Genomic DNA, 13444 nt, shown 5'->3' on the forward strand with positions numbered 1-13444 from the left:
TGTATTTCAGCGAGACATCACATGCCAACCCAATCCTCCCTCCACAACTGTTTGGCCTCTGCCCTTGATGACCAGCTTTAGAACAAGTGCAGCTTTAGGAACTGAAATGCCTGTGGCCCAAAACCCCCACCCAGAAACTGGGAAGGCTCTTAGGCACATGCTGTTTCTCTCGCACTGGATACTCTTCATCTCACTGCTACTTCATCCATCAGGTCCCAGTTTAAATATCACCTGCGCAGAAAAGATTCACTGATCACCATGTTCTTACATTTTTGTACATTTGTAGTAATCTACTCAATTTTGTTTATCACCATTGTTTTTATTTATCATCACTGTCCTTCTCACCATATCGTATGAGGTTCTTTTTTGTTCACTGTAGTTTTCCTGGAGCCTATAGAATGCCTGACACAGAGTAGAGACAGTTGATAAATGTTATTGACTAATTGGAAGTCCAGTGTCCTCCTACCTGAAAAATTGCTGTGCTTTATAGTTCATTCTCAAAAAAAAAAAAAAAAAAAAAAAAAAAAAAAAAAAAAAGAGGGATATGGTGAAGAAGTCCTTAAAAGTTTTCCACAGATCTCTCATTTTCAAGAGCTCCTTCCCATTAAAAAATGAGAGAGAAGGAGGGAAGGAGAGAGGCGGGGAAACAATTCCCTGGAAAATGAGCAAAGGATACAAAGACACAATTCACAGAAGAAATTCAATTAACCAATAAATATACTCATTTAGATGCTCATTTAGATTAGTAATCATAAAATGAAAATTAAAAACAGTATTTTATACTGTCAGAGACACAAAAATGTATACGATTGATAATGTTCATTGTTAGCAAGGACTTAGGGAATAGGGTGCTCTCATACACTATTGGCGTCGAAACTGTGCAACCTGTATGGAGGGCATTGGTAGTACTTCCAAAATTAAACCGTGTTTATATTTATTATTTAATAGGGAAAAATTAGAAACTGCTAATGTCATCCAATAGGGAAATTGTTAAATTTTAGTACATTCTTGCTATGGAGTCCCTTGCCCATAGATATTAACATCAATGAAAATCTATGTAAAAAATTTTTAAAAGGGGATTGAAAAACAATATGTATAATCTGATCCCAATTAAGTAGAAGTATATAAAAGTATATTCTCCAAAGAAAAATGTCTCAAAGGATTCACACCAACTATTTATAATTATAATATTGACACCAACTAGTTGATGAAAATACTTTGAGGCCTTTACTCCTGAGGAAGTGAGAATGGGGGGTTTACTTTTTATAATGACCATATACTGCTATTTTAAAAAGAACTTTATTGAAGTATGATTGACATAAACTTCACATATTTAATGTCATTTGTTTTGACATTGTATACATCTGTGAAACCATCACCACAATCAAGATAATTTCCATCACCCCCCAAAGTTCCCTTTTGTCTCTCTGCAATCCCCCCGTCCCCTAGCAACCATTTATCTACTTTCTGTAACTATAGGTTAATTTACATTTTATAGAATACCATATAAGTGAAGTCATACAGTGTGTACTTTTTTTCTGGCTTCTTTCACGCAGCATTATTTTGAGATTCATCCATGTTGTTGATGTATCAATAGCTTGGTCTTTTTAATTGCTGCATAGTATTCCACAGTATGGATCTATCACAATTGATTTATCTTTTCACCTGTTGATGGACACTTGGGTTTCCAGTTCTTGGTTATTACAAATAAAAATGCTATGAACATTCATGTCCAAGTCTTTATAAGGACATATGCTTTTTCTCCTCTTGGGCAAGTAGCTAGCATTGTAATGGCATGAGATAGGTGTATATTTAGCATTTTAAGAAATTGCCAAAATGTTTTCAAAGTGGTTGTACCATTTTACATTTCCACCAGAGATGGGAGTATGAGATTGAGGCACTTAATGAGTGGGCTCTTCACCATCATGAGGTGAAATAATGACAGCAGAGACAGTCCTTTTTGGTCACAGATTCTTCTGAGAATCTGATTGAGGTCATGGTCCACATGGAGTGTAGGAACACACACAACACACACACGCCAGGTAGGAATCATCCACACTGGAAATGGCAGTGGTCCGAATAAAAGCTGTGACACTTAGAATGGAAAGCAGAGGACTGGAGTCTGAACATATTGAAAAGTTACAATTGTTGGGTCCTGGTAAGAGGGAGAGAGATGATGATGCCCAGGTTTTACCGACTAGGTAATGGTGGTGACAACAGAGCGCAAGAGGAGGTCTGGTGGTTGCTGCCTGTGAGGTGCCTACCGGACACAGGGTGAAGCTGTTCTGAAAGTGGTTGCAAATGTACCTTTTCTGGGTGGAGATACAGGCTTCCGGCGCAACAACATGTAGGTGTCGGTGAATTATCAGGCGCGGCAGTAATCACCAGGTGTAGTCAATAAATTTCTGTCTTCCAGATGAATCACTAGTGCACCTCACGAAAACACCTCATTCGCCGTCTCCCTCTACAACGCCCCTCCCAGAATTGGCGCAATTGCGTAATCGCTGACAAAACTCCGCCCGGCCCAGCCGTGCGCATGCGTAGCACCTAGCTGCGGCCGCTCCCTACTCTGGTCGTCTGTACTCGTTTGCTCCCAGCGGCCCCGCCCAGGCGGCTGCCCGTGACCTGCCTGGGCGCAGGGAACGGAAAGCCGGAAGGGGCAAGACGAGTTCAGTAGCCATGGGGCTGTTTGGGAAAACCCAGGAGAAGCCGCCCAAAGAGATGGTAAGAGCTACGGCGGCGGCAAACGGTGGATTTGCGTGGGGCGTAGTGGAGTTGGTAAAGCGCCTGGACACGTCCCCTCCCACCCCACCTCCCTAGCTGGCCAGGTACCGCGGGCCCCCATTTCCGGGGCCTCCCACTCGACCGAGGGGCCGGAGGAAGAGTCTCTAAGGAGACAGCTATGGCGAAAGAGAGCCGTGGTACCTCAGCACTCCGTAAGGGAGCCGAGGGCTGGAGTAAGAGTTCCTCAGCCTCGGCCCAAGGTGCGGAAGCAGCAACGTGGTCCCGGCCCCTGGAAACCCCTCCGCGCGTTGGTATGTCCCGCCCGGAACCTTTCCCTGGCGCAGGACCCGCCCCCTTGCTCCCGCCTTCGGACTACCGGCGGGCTTGGCCCCCTGCCGGAACGTTTGTCCCCGTCTCCGTGGCGGGGAGATCCCGGCTCCGGCCGCCCCTTCCCCAACCATCCTGCTGTATTGAGAGGGAGGCCCTGTTTCATCTCTCCCCTGCCCTGCGGACTTATGTTGACCCCAGATACATTAATTATAGCAGGACCCGACTCGGAAGAATGGTACCGAAGATAACCTGGCTTCGAATTCTGATCCGCCTGTTAACTGAGATAATATGTAGAGGTTAAGAGTGCCCTGCAGACTCAGTCTACTGAGTTTGAATTCTAGTTTTCCACGTATCAGCCTTATGATCTAGGGAAAGTTCATTGCTCTGTGCCCTAGTCTGTCGAGTAGGAATGATAACAGTATCACTTCAGAGTCACTGGGATGGAAGGATGTCAAGTTTTAGTTGGCCGTGCTAGTTAGGGTTAATTCTTTATGAACCTTACAACTTTGCTATCCAAGTGCAGACCAACAGCATCAGCGTCACCTGGGAGCTTGTTAGAAAACTCAGGCCTTACCCAAGACCTGATGAGTCATAATTTGAATTTTGACAGGATTCCTAAAATCCTTTATTTGATAAGTAATCTCACCTATTCAACTCTGGCAGGCATATTTTTAAAATTAATGTCATGCATCATGAAGTGGCTGGTATATAATGTGTGTTAATTTTGATTATCTTTGCTAATCACAGGTCGTAGAACAGTAGGTAATAAATATTAGTTCCCTCAGGCAACTTATGGTTTTACTCCCTGGTAAAATTGTGGAGCTTAAATGAGGTAAGAGTGTGTGACATTACTTTGCAAATGTAGAGCATAATATAAATGCATGTTTTGTGGCATGTGTGTACTCTAAGATGCTTGTTATCATAGAAGTGTGTTTTTGATGTTAGGGAATGATTAGTACCTTTAGTGTTTGTCTTAAGCTTTGCCATTCATAAAGTCAGGTAAGATTCTGGGAAAATGGTCTCATTACTATTTAAACTGTACTATATGTATTACTTGTATAACACTTAGAGTATTTTTAAATGATATATATAGTTGTGAAGAACATGATGAGGAAACCTACCTGGGAAAGTAAATTAATACCAGAAAATTGCAAGGTGGTTGCATGAGATTGTTTTTTAAAATATGCCTGCCAGAGGGATATTATAAAGATGAAATAGACAGTCAAGGAACTTATCACCTGGCAAGTAAGATAAGCATTTCAAGAACAAGTCTGTATTGGGTACTACATAGATAGTTGTAGGAATTCAGAGGTTGGAGTGATCACCCCAGACTGGGTAATCAGAAATTGTTTAACCCTCCACTATCATGTTTTCCATACACCTCTTGTCTGTGAATTGGTTCTTGACTATTTAGTAGGATTTTTAGTAAATATTAGATTATTGACTTCAACTAGTACCAAAACTTTCTTCAAGTTCCCCTTCACAGTACTACAAGCTTCCCATTCAGTTCTGTTCGTATTTGTCAGAAAAGTGTCTGTGCTTGCTTTAGGTTCAGCTTCTACCAAGCTCTCTTTATACCTTGTGATTTATGACCAAGGAAAGTATTTTCTCATTTGCTGCAATTATTTAGCATTGAGTTTGTAATTCCGGAAAGTGCCAGTAAAGCAGGAATGAGAAATACTTTTTTCTCTGTATTGTTGTTTTGGGAGCCATATATGAATAAGACAAGTAATGTCTGGCATTTTAGTTTTAGTTAGCTTTTTTGTTGTTGTTGTTAAGCAGGAGAAAGAGAAAATTTTAATGTCCAATTTTGTAAAAGCAGCAAAGTAAAAGGAAATTAAAACAAAATGAGCTGATGTTAGCAGAAAGAGAAGAAAAATTAGAGAAAGAAGGAGAAAATTGACTAAATGCTGTAGTCTGAGTTAGGGTAAATCTATATTATGCTTTCCGCAGGAGGCTGGAAGATGAGAGCATGTGGGTCCTGGTCCCAGCACAAGATAAGCAGGGGCCAGGTGCAGCCATGCCACAGCAGCATGATTGTCATTTAGGCCATAAGTCAGGTAACAAGTGAGGTCAGGCAAGTAAGATGTTTTCTGGGTGGTGGTCCCAGAACTCTGGTATAGAATGCAGCACAGAGTAGGTGCTAAATAAATACGGAGTGGTGAATGAGTTTCAGTAAGATTAAGTAAGGCTTAAAGTCAAACAGTCCTAAAATGAGCAGTGTTTCAAGGGATACTCCAGGGAAACATTAACTATGGAAGAAGGCTTACAGACTAAAGTCTTTGCTCCCAGGCATCTCAGACACTTTGATGAAGACATCTTAGTGATGTAACTTGTTCTGTCTTAAAGTGTCCAAGTCAAGACTAGATTGGGCCTACTGAGGATGAGGATGCGAGCCTTGTAATCCATTTAGAAACAAGGAGATTCTACTAGAAACAGATTCTTCTCTTGGACTTGAGGTTATGTTGGAAAGTTGTGCTAGTCTCACATGGGGACTTCCCTGATTTAGCCCTTGAGTAGTCACTTTCCATGGCATCGAATTCTGAAATCATATGATTAATTTATAGCTTAGACTGGGTCATGACTCATGGTTGTGGGGTGCTATCAGAAAAGGGACTACAATGAGAAGGAATATTCATAACAACAAACATTTATTGAGATATTTTAGTGTGCATTGGGTTGGACACCAGGTTTATAAAAATAAGGCACTGGATGACAGCATTGTAGAATACCAAGTTTACTGGGGGACGCTGACGTGAACAAATACTTATAGCGTAGGGTAAATAACAGCAATGATGTAAGTATGTACAACATCTGTGATGTCACAGTAGAGCGAGTGATTAATTGTTCACAGTGGGGAGGGGGACCTGGTCAGGGAGGGTGTCTGGGTCTTGTCACAAGAGGCATTAATTAGCCAGGTGGATGGATTGGTATTGGATTCATAAATAAATGCTTTTTGTTACCATTTATTTGGTTACAAATATCTTCTCCAAATTTGTGACTTTCCTTTCTTTTAATGGTGTCTTATGATGAATAAATTTATATCTTCTTTGATCTATTTCCTCAATGTTTTGTAGTTTTTCATATATACACACACATGTGTGTGTATATATATATTTTTTATATTTCTACCCTAGTGTTTTATTTATTTATTTTTTTGGTGCTATTCTAAATGCTTTTTTAAATTTCAGATTCCACGTGTTTGTTACTGTTATATTGGGAAGTAGTTAACTTTTGTATATTAAGCTTCTATCTTAAGACCTTGCTATACTTGCTTATTAGTCCCAGGAGATTGTTTTCATTGATTCTTTGAGATACATATTTTTTTCATTCAATTTGCTAACATTTTGTTGAGAATTTTTGCATCTGTGTTCATGAGAGATATTGATACGTAATTTTCCTTCTTTTAACGTCTGTCTGGTTTTGGTATTAGAATAATGCTGGACTCTAGAATGAGTTAAGTATTCTCTCTTATATTTTCTCAAAGCTCTTGTAGAGAAATGTTATTTCTTCCTTAAATGTTTGGTAGAATTCACCAGTGAAACCATCTGGGCCTGGTACTTTTTTTATTGCAAGGTTGTTAATTACTGATTCAATTGCTTTAACATAGGCCTATTCAGATAATCTGTTTCTCCTTGTGTGAGTTTTAATAGTCTTCCAAGTAACTGATCCATTTTATCTACATTACCAAATTTGTGAGCATAGAGTTGGTCATAGTATTTCTTCATTGTCTTCTTACTCTTTGAACTCAGTAGTGATGACCCCTCTTGCATTTCTGATATTGGTAATACTTGGGGATTTTCCAGCTTTTTGTTACTGATTTCTAGTTTAATCCCATTGTGGTCTCAGAACATACTTTGTATGATTTCTATTCTTATAAATTTGTTACGGTGTGTGAATGACCTAGAAAGTGGTCTATCTTGAGGAGTGTTCCATGTGATCTTGAGAAGTATACACATTCTGCTGTTATTGAACAGTATTCTATAAATGTCAGTTAGATCTAGTTGATTGATAGTACTGTTCAAGTCAGCTGTGTCCTTACTGATTTTTTGCCTATTCCATCTATCGATTACCTAAAGAGAGGTGTTGAAGTCTCCATCTATAACAGTGGATTCATCCATTTGCCATTTCAGTTTTATCATTTTTTGCCTCATATATTTGGATGCTCTGTTATTAGGTATTTGCACATTAAGAATTGTCTTTTTGTTGAATTGTGTATCATAATGTAATGTTCCCCCTTAGCTCTTATAAATTTTTTTGTTCTGAAGTCTGCTTTTTCTTAATACAGCTACCTTTTCCTCCCTCCATTTCTTTTTCCTTCCTCCCTCCCTTCCGTCCTTCCTTTCTTGAAATTCACTTAACATAAAATGAACCATTTTACTCTGAACAATTCAATGGCATGTGGTACATTCATAACATTGTGCAGCCACTACCTCTTTCTAGTTCCAGAACATTTTCATCACTCCAAAATAAAACCCCATGCACTCTAAGCAGTTACATCCCATTCTCTTTTCCACCCCACCCCCAGCACCTAGCAACTACCAATCTGCTTTCCTATTCTAGATATTTCTTATAAATGGAATCATACAATATGCATTTTATATCTGGCTTCCTTTATTTAGTATAATGTTTTCAAGTTTCATCCATGACGTAGCTTGTAATTCTTCCTTTTTATGACCAAAGAATATTCCATTGTATGTATATATCACAACTCATTATCCATTCATCTGTTGGTGGACATTTGAGTTGTTTCAGTCTTTTGGTTGCTGTGAATAGTGCTACCATGAACATTCATGTACATTTATTTGTTTGAGTACCTATTTTCAATTCTTTTGGGAGTATTCCTGGGAGTAAAATTGTTGGGTCACATTACAATTTTTTTTTTTTTTAATAAGAGTTTAGAGCCAAACTGATGACATAGGCTGGGGAACGAGATCTCAGATGCTCTGGAAAATAACAGCAAAACACCCACATTTAAAACCAAAATTCTCTTGACAATTTTATTAACAATAAATCATTCAACTTTTCTACAGTCTCTGTGAAATTTTTGTTTTAAAGATGAAATTTATTTTAAAAGTCGTCATGTAAACCAATCAGACATGAATAAACTTTTATAATGAACTCTCAAACAAATCTTTTTAATATATTTTTTCTTGGGATGACAATAGCATTACTATGACAGTATTAAGTTTTTTTTTTAATTCAAATAAACTGTTCGAGATTAACGGTTATTAGCAAATCTTGATTTTTTTACTCTGCTAAGGCAAGATAGAAACATGATACTTTAAAACTTTTTAATTTCCTATGAAGTATTTTATAGTAAAAAATTATTTGATACTAAGCGTTTTTATGCTCACTTCTAGAAGTAATCTTTAGTCCCAACTGAACTTGGTACTCCAAGATTTTTTTAAAATTTAATGATAATTACATAATAAATGTAATTTTAATCACTAAGTTCTTCCTCATCACTGCTTTTCTTTATCCTTGGGCAACTTGAATCATCTGACGTAGAGGGATCCCTGAACTGGGTTTCCATATTTTTCATTCTTCAGTTCTGGCTTGCTGCAAAGCTGTGGCCTGATGGCAGCTGTCAAGAGCAGGGCCTTCCTTTTCATCTTCACTTTGTTCTCCTTCTTCAGTTGCTTCTTCCAGTTCAGGAGGTTTTTTTCTTTTTCTCTTTCTTCTTTGGAGATTCACATTCTCCAAGCATATTTTTAGGACAGACATAACTTAAGTGTCACTTCCCCCATATGCATAACACTTAGATTTATCGAAGTAGTTTTGTCTTCAGAGGAACTCAGCCGCTCTTCCATTGTCGATAGCAATGCTTGCTTTTATCACTCCACCAAATAACTGTTTGTTGTGGTACAGTTTTGTGCAGAGTCTTTATCCAAAAAATAAAATAAATGCAACCCCTATACTCTTCCTGGTATCTTTATCTTTCATTATAGTAAACTTTACAACTTTGCCATGCTTGGAAAATACCCGGTATAAATCATTGTTGGTCAGGAAAGGGCAAGTTGGATACGTTCGCTGTGCTTTTATTTGGGGCCAATCCACCACTCATGTCTTCAGGTGGGGCAGGGAGGGCGATCAGAAGAGCTCAAGCCCTCGGCTCAGTAGGGGCTCAGTCCCGACTGTTCCTCACCCCTCACAGCGGCCTTGGCATCACAAGTACTGGGAGGGGTCGGGGCCACAGACGAGTAGCTGGCAGCAGCAATGCCTCTTCTTGGCTCTTTACATACCTTTTTGAGGAACTCCAAAACTATTTTTCACAATGGCTTCACCATTTTGTAGTCCCACCAGCAATGTACAAGTGTTCAGTTATAAAACAAAATTTGGGTTCACCATTTAACTGTTTTGAAGTTTTGGGTGATTGTCCAACAGAGAAGGGAGTGTGGTATCTAAAACAATTTTTAAGATAGAATTTAAACATATTTTTTCCAAACGATGATTTAAAGCAGCTTATGAATCTGGATATTTTTCACAATTTCTTAAAATTTATTAAAAAGTATTGAAATAGGTTATATTTGTACATATTGTAAAATTCAAAAACCAGCAAAGTGTATCCTTATGTAGAGTAAAAAGTAAATCTCCCTTTCGCTCCTGCTCACAAATTATTTAGTTTCCATCCTTGAAAGCAGCCTAATTTCTTGTGTATTCTTCATTGGTATTCTACAATACATGAACATATGAATATCTTTATGCGTTCCTTTTTCCACTTCTTTTCTTCCTCCCCTTCTCTGTTCCTTCCCTCTCTCCTCTCTCCTCTTCCTCTCTTCTTCCCTCATGCTCTCCTTTTAACATATGTAATGTCATACTGTACATGTCCATTACCTTGCTATTTTCACTTATATTTTGAAATTTTATTGTTAGTCCTCATTGTATTGCTTTTTTCTCTTTAGTTAAAACATACTGCCCGTTTATGGAAATTCTCTTTAATATGTTTAACTAGTCTCCTATTGATAATACATTTTGGTAATGTCTAGTCTTTTGCTACTGCAAACGGTGCGACAGTGCATTTTTACAAAACTCATTTCACCTTGTCATCTATTGTTTTAGATTGAATACTTACCACATAAGGAATATGAGCCATTAAATACTATGATAAGCTTTGAAACAACCATTTGTTAATGACTTTTCTTTCAAGCTCTTGGACTCATTTAAGCAATGGGTAACCTTGTATTAAAAGACAGACTATTAAGTAGCTGTAATAATAAATAGATGTAATAAGATGGTTTCTTATTTCTTTGAATTAGAGTTTTCTCAATACTAGGCAGCTAAAACCAAATATGGAAGAAATACATTGCATACTGAGGTTGGTATAAAACACTGTAACAACTAATTTAAACTTTTATCTTTGATGAGGATAGATTATTTCCCTTTATTAATACTAGTAAAAGTGTTGAATCCAAGCCTACATGATAAATGTATATTCACATTCACTTATATTTGTATAGGACTATGTTAGATTTATTTGAAGGATTCTGCTACTAAAAACAAGCTTAAAAACAAAGGCTCTGATTCATTCTGCCTCATTTTAAGGTAAATGGTAAAGCCCTTTAAAGAACAATTTTGGAGTGCCTCAAAAAGATAAACATAGAATTACCTGCCATATGACCCAGCAATTTCACGCCTAGGTATTTACCCAAAAGAATTGAAAATAGGTACTGAAATACTTGTACACGAATGTTCATAGCAGCATTATTCACAGTAACCAAAAAATGGAAACAATCCAGATGTCTTATCAATGGATGAATGAATAAACAAGTTGTGATATATACATACAATGGAATATTATTCAGCCATAAAAAGGACTGAAGTATTGATACATGCTACAACATGGATGAGCCTCAAAAAACAGTATATTAAATGAAAGAAGCCAAACACAAAAGGCCACATATTGTATGATTCCTTTTATATGAAATATCCAAAATAAGCAGATCAAAAGAGATAAAAAAGCCAGTCAGTGGTTGCCAAGAAATGGGGAGAGGGGAACAAGGTAGAGATTATTTGAAGGGCATAGTGCTTTCTTCAGATATGTTGAAAAAATGTTGAGACTAGGGAGAGTTGTAAAGGCACAACATTGTGAAGATACTAAATGCCACTGAATTGTACTCTTTAAAATGGCTAATCGTATGGTATATGAATTTCACTTTAAAAATGTACATATAAAGCTAACATTAAAAATTTTTTAATTGTATAACCATACAGCTTTAAGTCCTTTAATATTTATCCTGGGTGAAATTATTACAGTTGTTATTGAATAATAAATGTTTCCTAGATTTAGTTAAATATGTTTTTAATTAAAGTCAAATTTATCTTCTCCTAATATTAGCATGGATTTTTTTTATGACATTTAGTTCATGTATCCATGAATGAAGGTCAAAGGGTTCAACTATTAATTCTATTCCCGTATTATCTTATTTTTATTATTTTTAATCTTAAAACTCACAACCATCGAGTATTGTAAAGGTGAACCCTGATTTTCATGATGGGCTTACTGGTAGGATTTGTGCTGGGGACCACATGCACCAAGGTCTCCGAACTTTGTGGATTTGCAGTGAATGGGGTCAGCTACCAGCAGGTTCTTGACATACTGGATGAGGATGTTTTTGATCTCCTTGGAAGCCTATCCACATATTTTTGGTAATAGGCACCAGGGCTTTGGATGTGGACTGGCAGATTGTGGAAATCTGGGCCACGTGACCACCGTCCTTCACATGGACACAGAGCCAGCTAATTCTTCTTTAGCCAGAAGTAGAAAAGGTTCCAGTAGCTTGTATTGCAGCGTGTGGTGGTTGGATCCTGTCCATTTTATCTATTGACGCAGTTGCCCCATTTGCAGTATATACTACAGCTCTGGCAGTTTTCTTGTGTCCTAAGACCTGCACCAACTGCAGAGGACCATTGGATGGCATGGCTGTGCGTATACTCAGTGATTCTCATTGTGAGTTGCTACAACCAGTAAAAAGCCCTACTTTGTGTTTTATTAGACTTAAGTGCTGAGAAACATTATGAACGTAAGGAAATGGTAATGGAAGTTTTGTTATGTCAGTGTCACTCAGTTCTTTGAACTTCTATGTCATATGCCAAAAAACACATGGTACTTTAATGTCGAATTTAGTTTTAATGATTTATTAGTTGACAACTCAGATTTTTCTTCAATTTTTTGAAACTGAAGAATTGAAAAACACTTCATACTTTATAAGAATTTGGTAGGCATTAGAGTCAGTCATTCACTGCTTTCTCTACATCTATATCAGTATTTCTAGTTGTCCTTATGTTTAGTGCTTCAGAGATTTTGCCCCTCGGAACTATATCATGGTAATAAGAGACAGATTAGTTGTAAAATGAAAAAAGCATTATTGTTAAAGGGGAGAAGGGAAAGGTAAACTCATGACATAGGCAGAGCAGTTTGTGAAATAATTATCTGTAGAAGTTGGAAATCTTCTGATGCCCTTAAAATCTATCTATATCTGTGCACCTATTGAAAAATCTTTATGAATCTGCAGGGCACTGAACTCTGTCTGAGGTCTTGTATAAAGAGCTTTTTACTGCCTACCCTCAGATAAGAATCTTTGAATAGCATGGGACTTCTATGTACTATGATTAAACAGATTTAAAAAACATAGAATTTGGCCCTAGGGCTCTGTTTTGAAAATGGCTTTATAAATGTAGAATTAATATAAAATTCTTTGAAATTCTGTGAATTAGGAGTGTTGGCTTCTCTTATAATTCCTTTTCTGAAATTTTCCCAGGTGAATGAATGGTCATTGAAGATAAGAAAGGAAATGAGAGTTGTTGACAGGCAAATAAGAGGTAAATTACCATTTTATGTCTCCTATTCCTCACTCCCTTGGTGTTTTTTGCATTAGTTCCTAAAAATGAACTGCATCTATACAGAGGGTGCCAAAAAAATGTATACACATTTTAAGAAAGGCAAAAACTGTATTAAAATTGTAATACTCAATATATACCAATAACAAAAGATGAATACAAGTCATGTATACATTTTTTTGGCACCCCTGGTATATTGTAAGACATAGTTGATTCTTATATTATTTATAACTGTCCTAATTATTTTGCTTTCTAATCATTATAAGAAAATGAAGATATAATGAACTCCAACTTTATATTTTGTAAGAACTAAATCTTTCCTCTGGACTGGAATTCAGCCGTTCAAGGGGGAGGGACCATGTTCATTAATTTCTGATTCCCTAGAGCCCAGGTTAGTATTGGAAACAAAGCAGGTGCTCACATACTGGGGTAGACAGAATAATGGCCTCCCAAAGATGTCCACATCCTAATCCCCAGAACCTGTGAATATGTTACCTTACCTGGCAGAAAGCACCTTGCAGGTGTGATTGAATTAAGGAATCTTAAGATG

At 37.5% G+C, this 13444-nt stretch overlaps 1 protein-coding gene and 1 pseudogene across 4 annotated transcripts in view; one reads left to right on the forward strand and one right to left on the reverse strand.

Moving 5' to 3' along the window:
* LOC109456769 (charged multivesicular body protein 3) overlaps nucleotides 1–13444 on the forward strand; it is a 71221-nt gene that overhangs the window by 30649 nt on the left and 27128 nt on the right. Inside the window, exons 1-3 of one of the 4 annotated variants that reach the window (XM_019749205.3) lie at nucleotides 3087–3289; nucleotides 3802–3886; nucleotides 12816–12876. In XM_019749205.3, coding sequence (XP_019604764.1) covers nucleotides 12849–12876 — 28 coding nt within the window. In that variant the 5' untranslated portion in view covers nucleotides 3087–3289; nucleotides 3802–3886; nucleotides 12816–12848. Of the gene's footprint in view, nucleotides 1–2534; nucleotides 2725–3086; nucleotides 3290–3801; nucleotides 3887–12815; nucleotides 12877–13444 lie in introns of those variants that run through there. The other 3 variants (XM_019749201.3, XM_019749203.3, XM_019749206.3) reach the window with 3 other exon arrangements.
* On the reverse strand, nucleotides 8498–9121 carry LOC109456770 (zinc finger CCHC-type and RNA-binding motif-containing protein 1 pseudogene; annotated as a pseudogene).

The sequence above is a fragment of the Rhinolophus sinicus genome, chromosome 2 (genome assembly GCF_057876585.1).
Source record: "Rhinolophus sinicus isolate RSI-liver-muscle chromosome 2, RSI-T2T, whole genome shotgun sequence".
Classification (NCBI taxonomy): domain Eukaryota; kingdom Metazoa; phylum Chordata; class Mammalia; order Chiroptera; family Rhinolophidae; genus Rhinolophus; species Rhinolophus sinicus.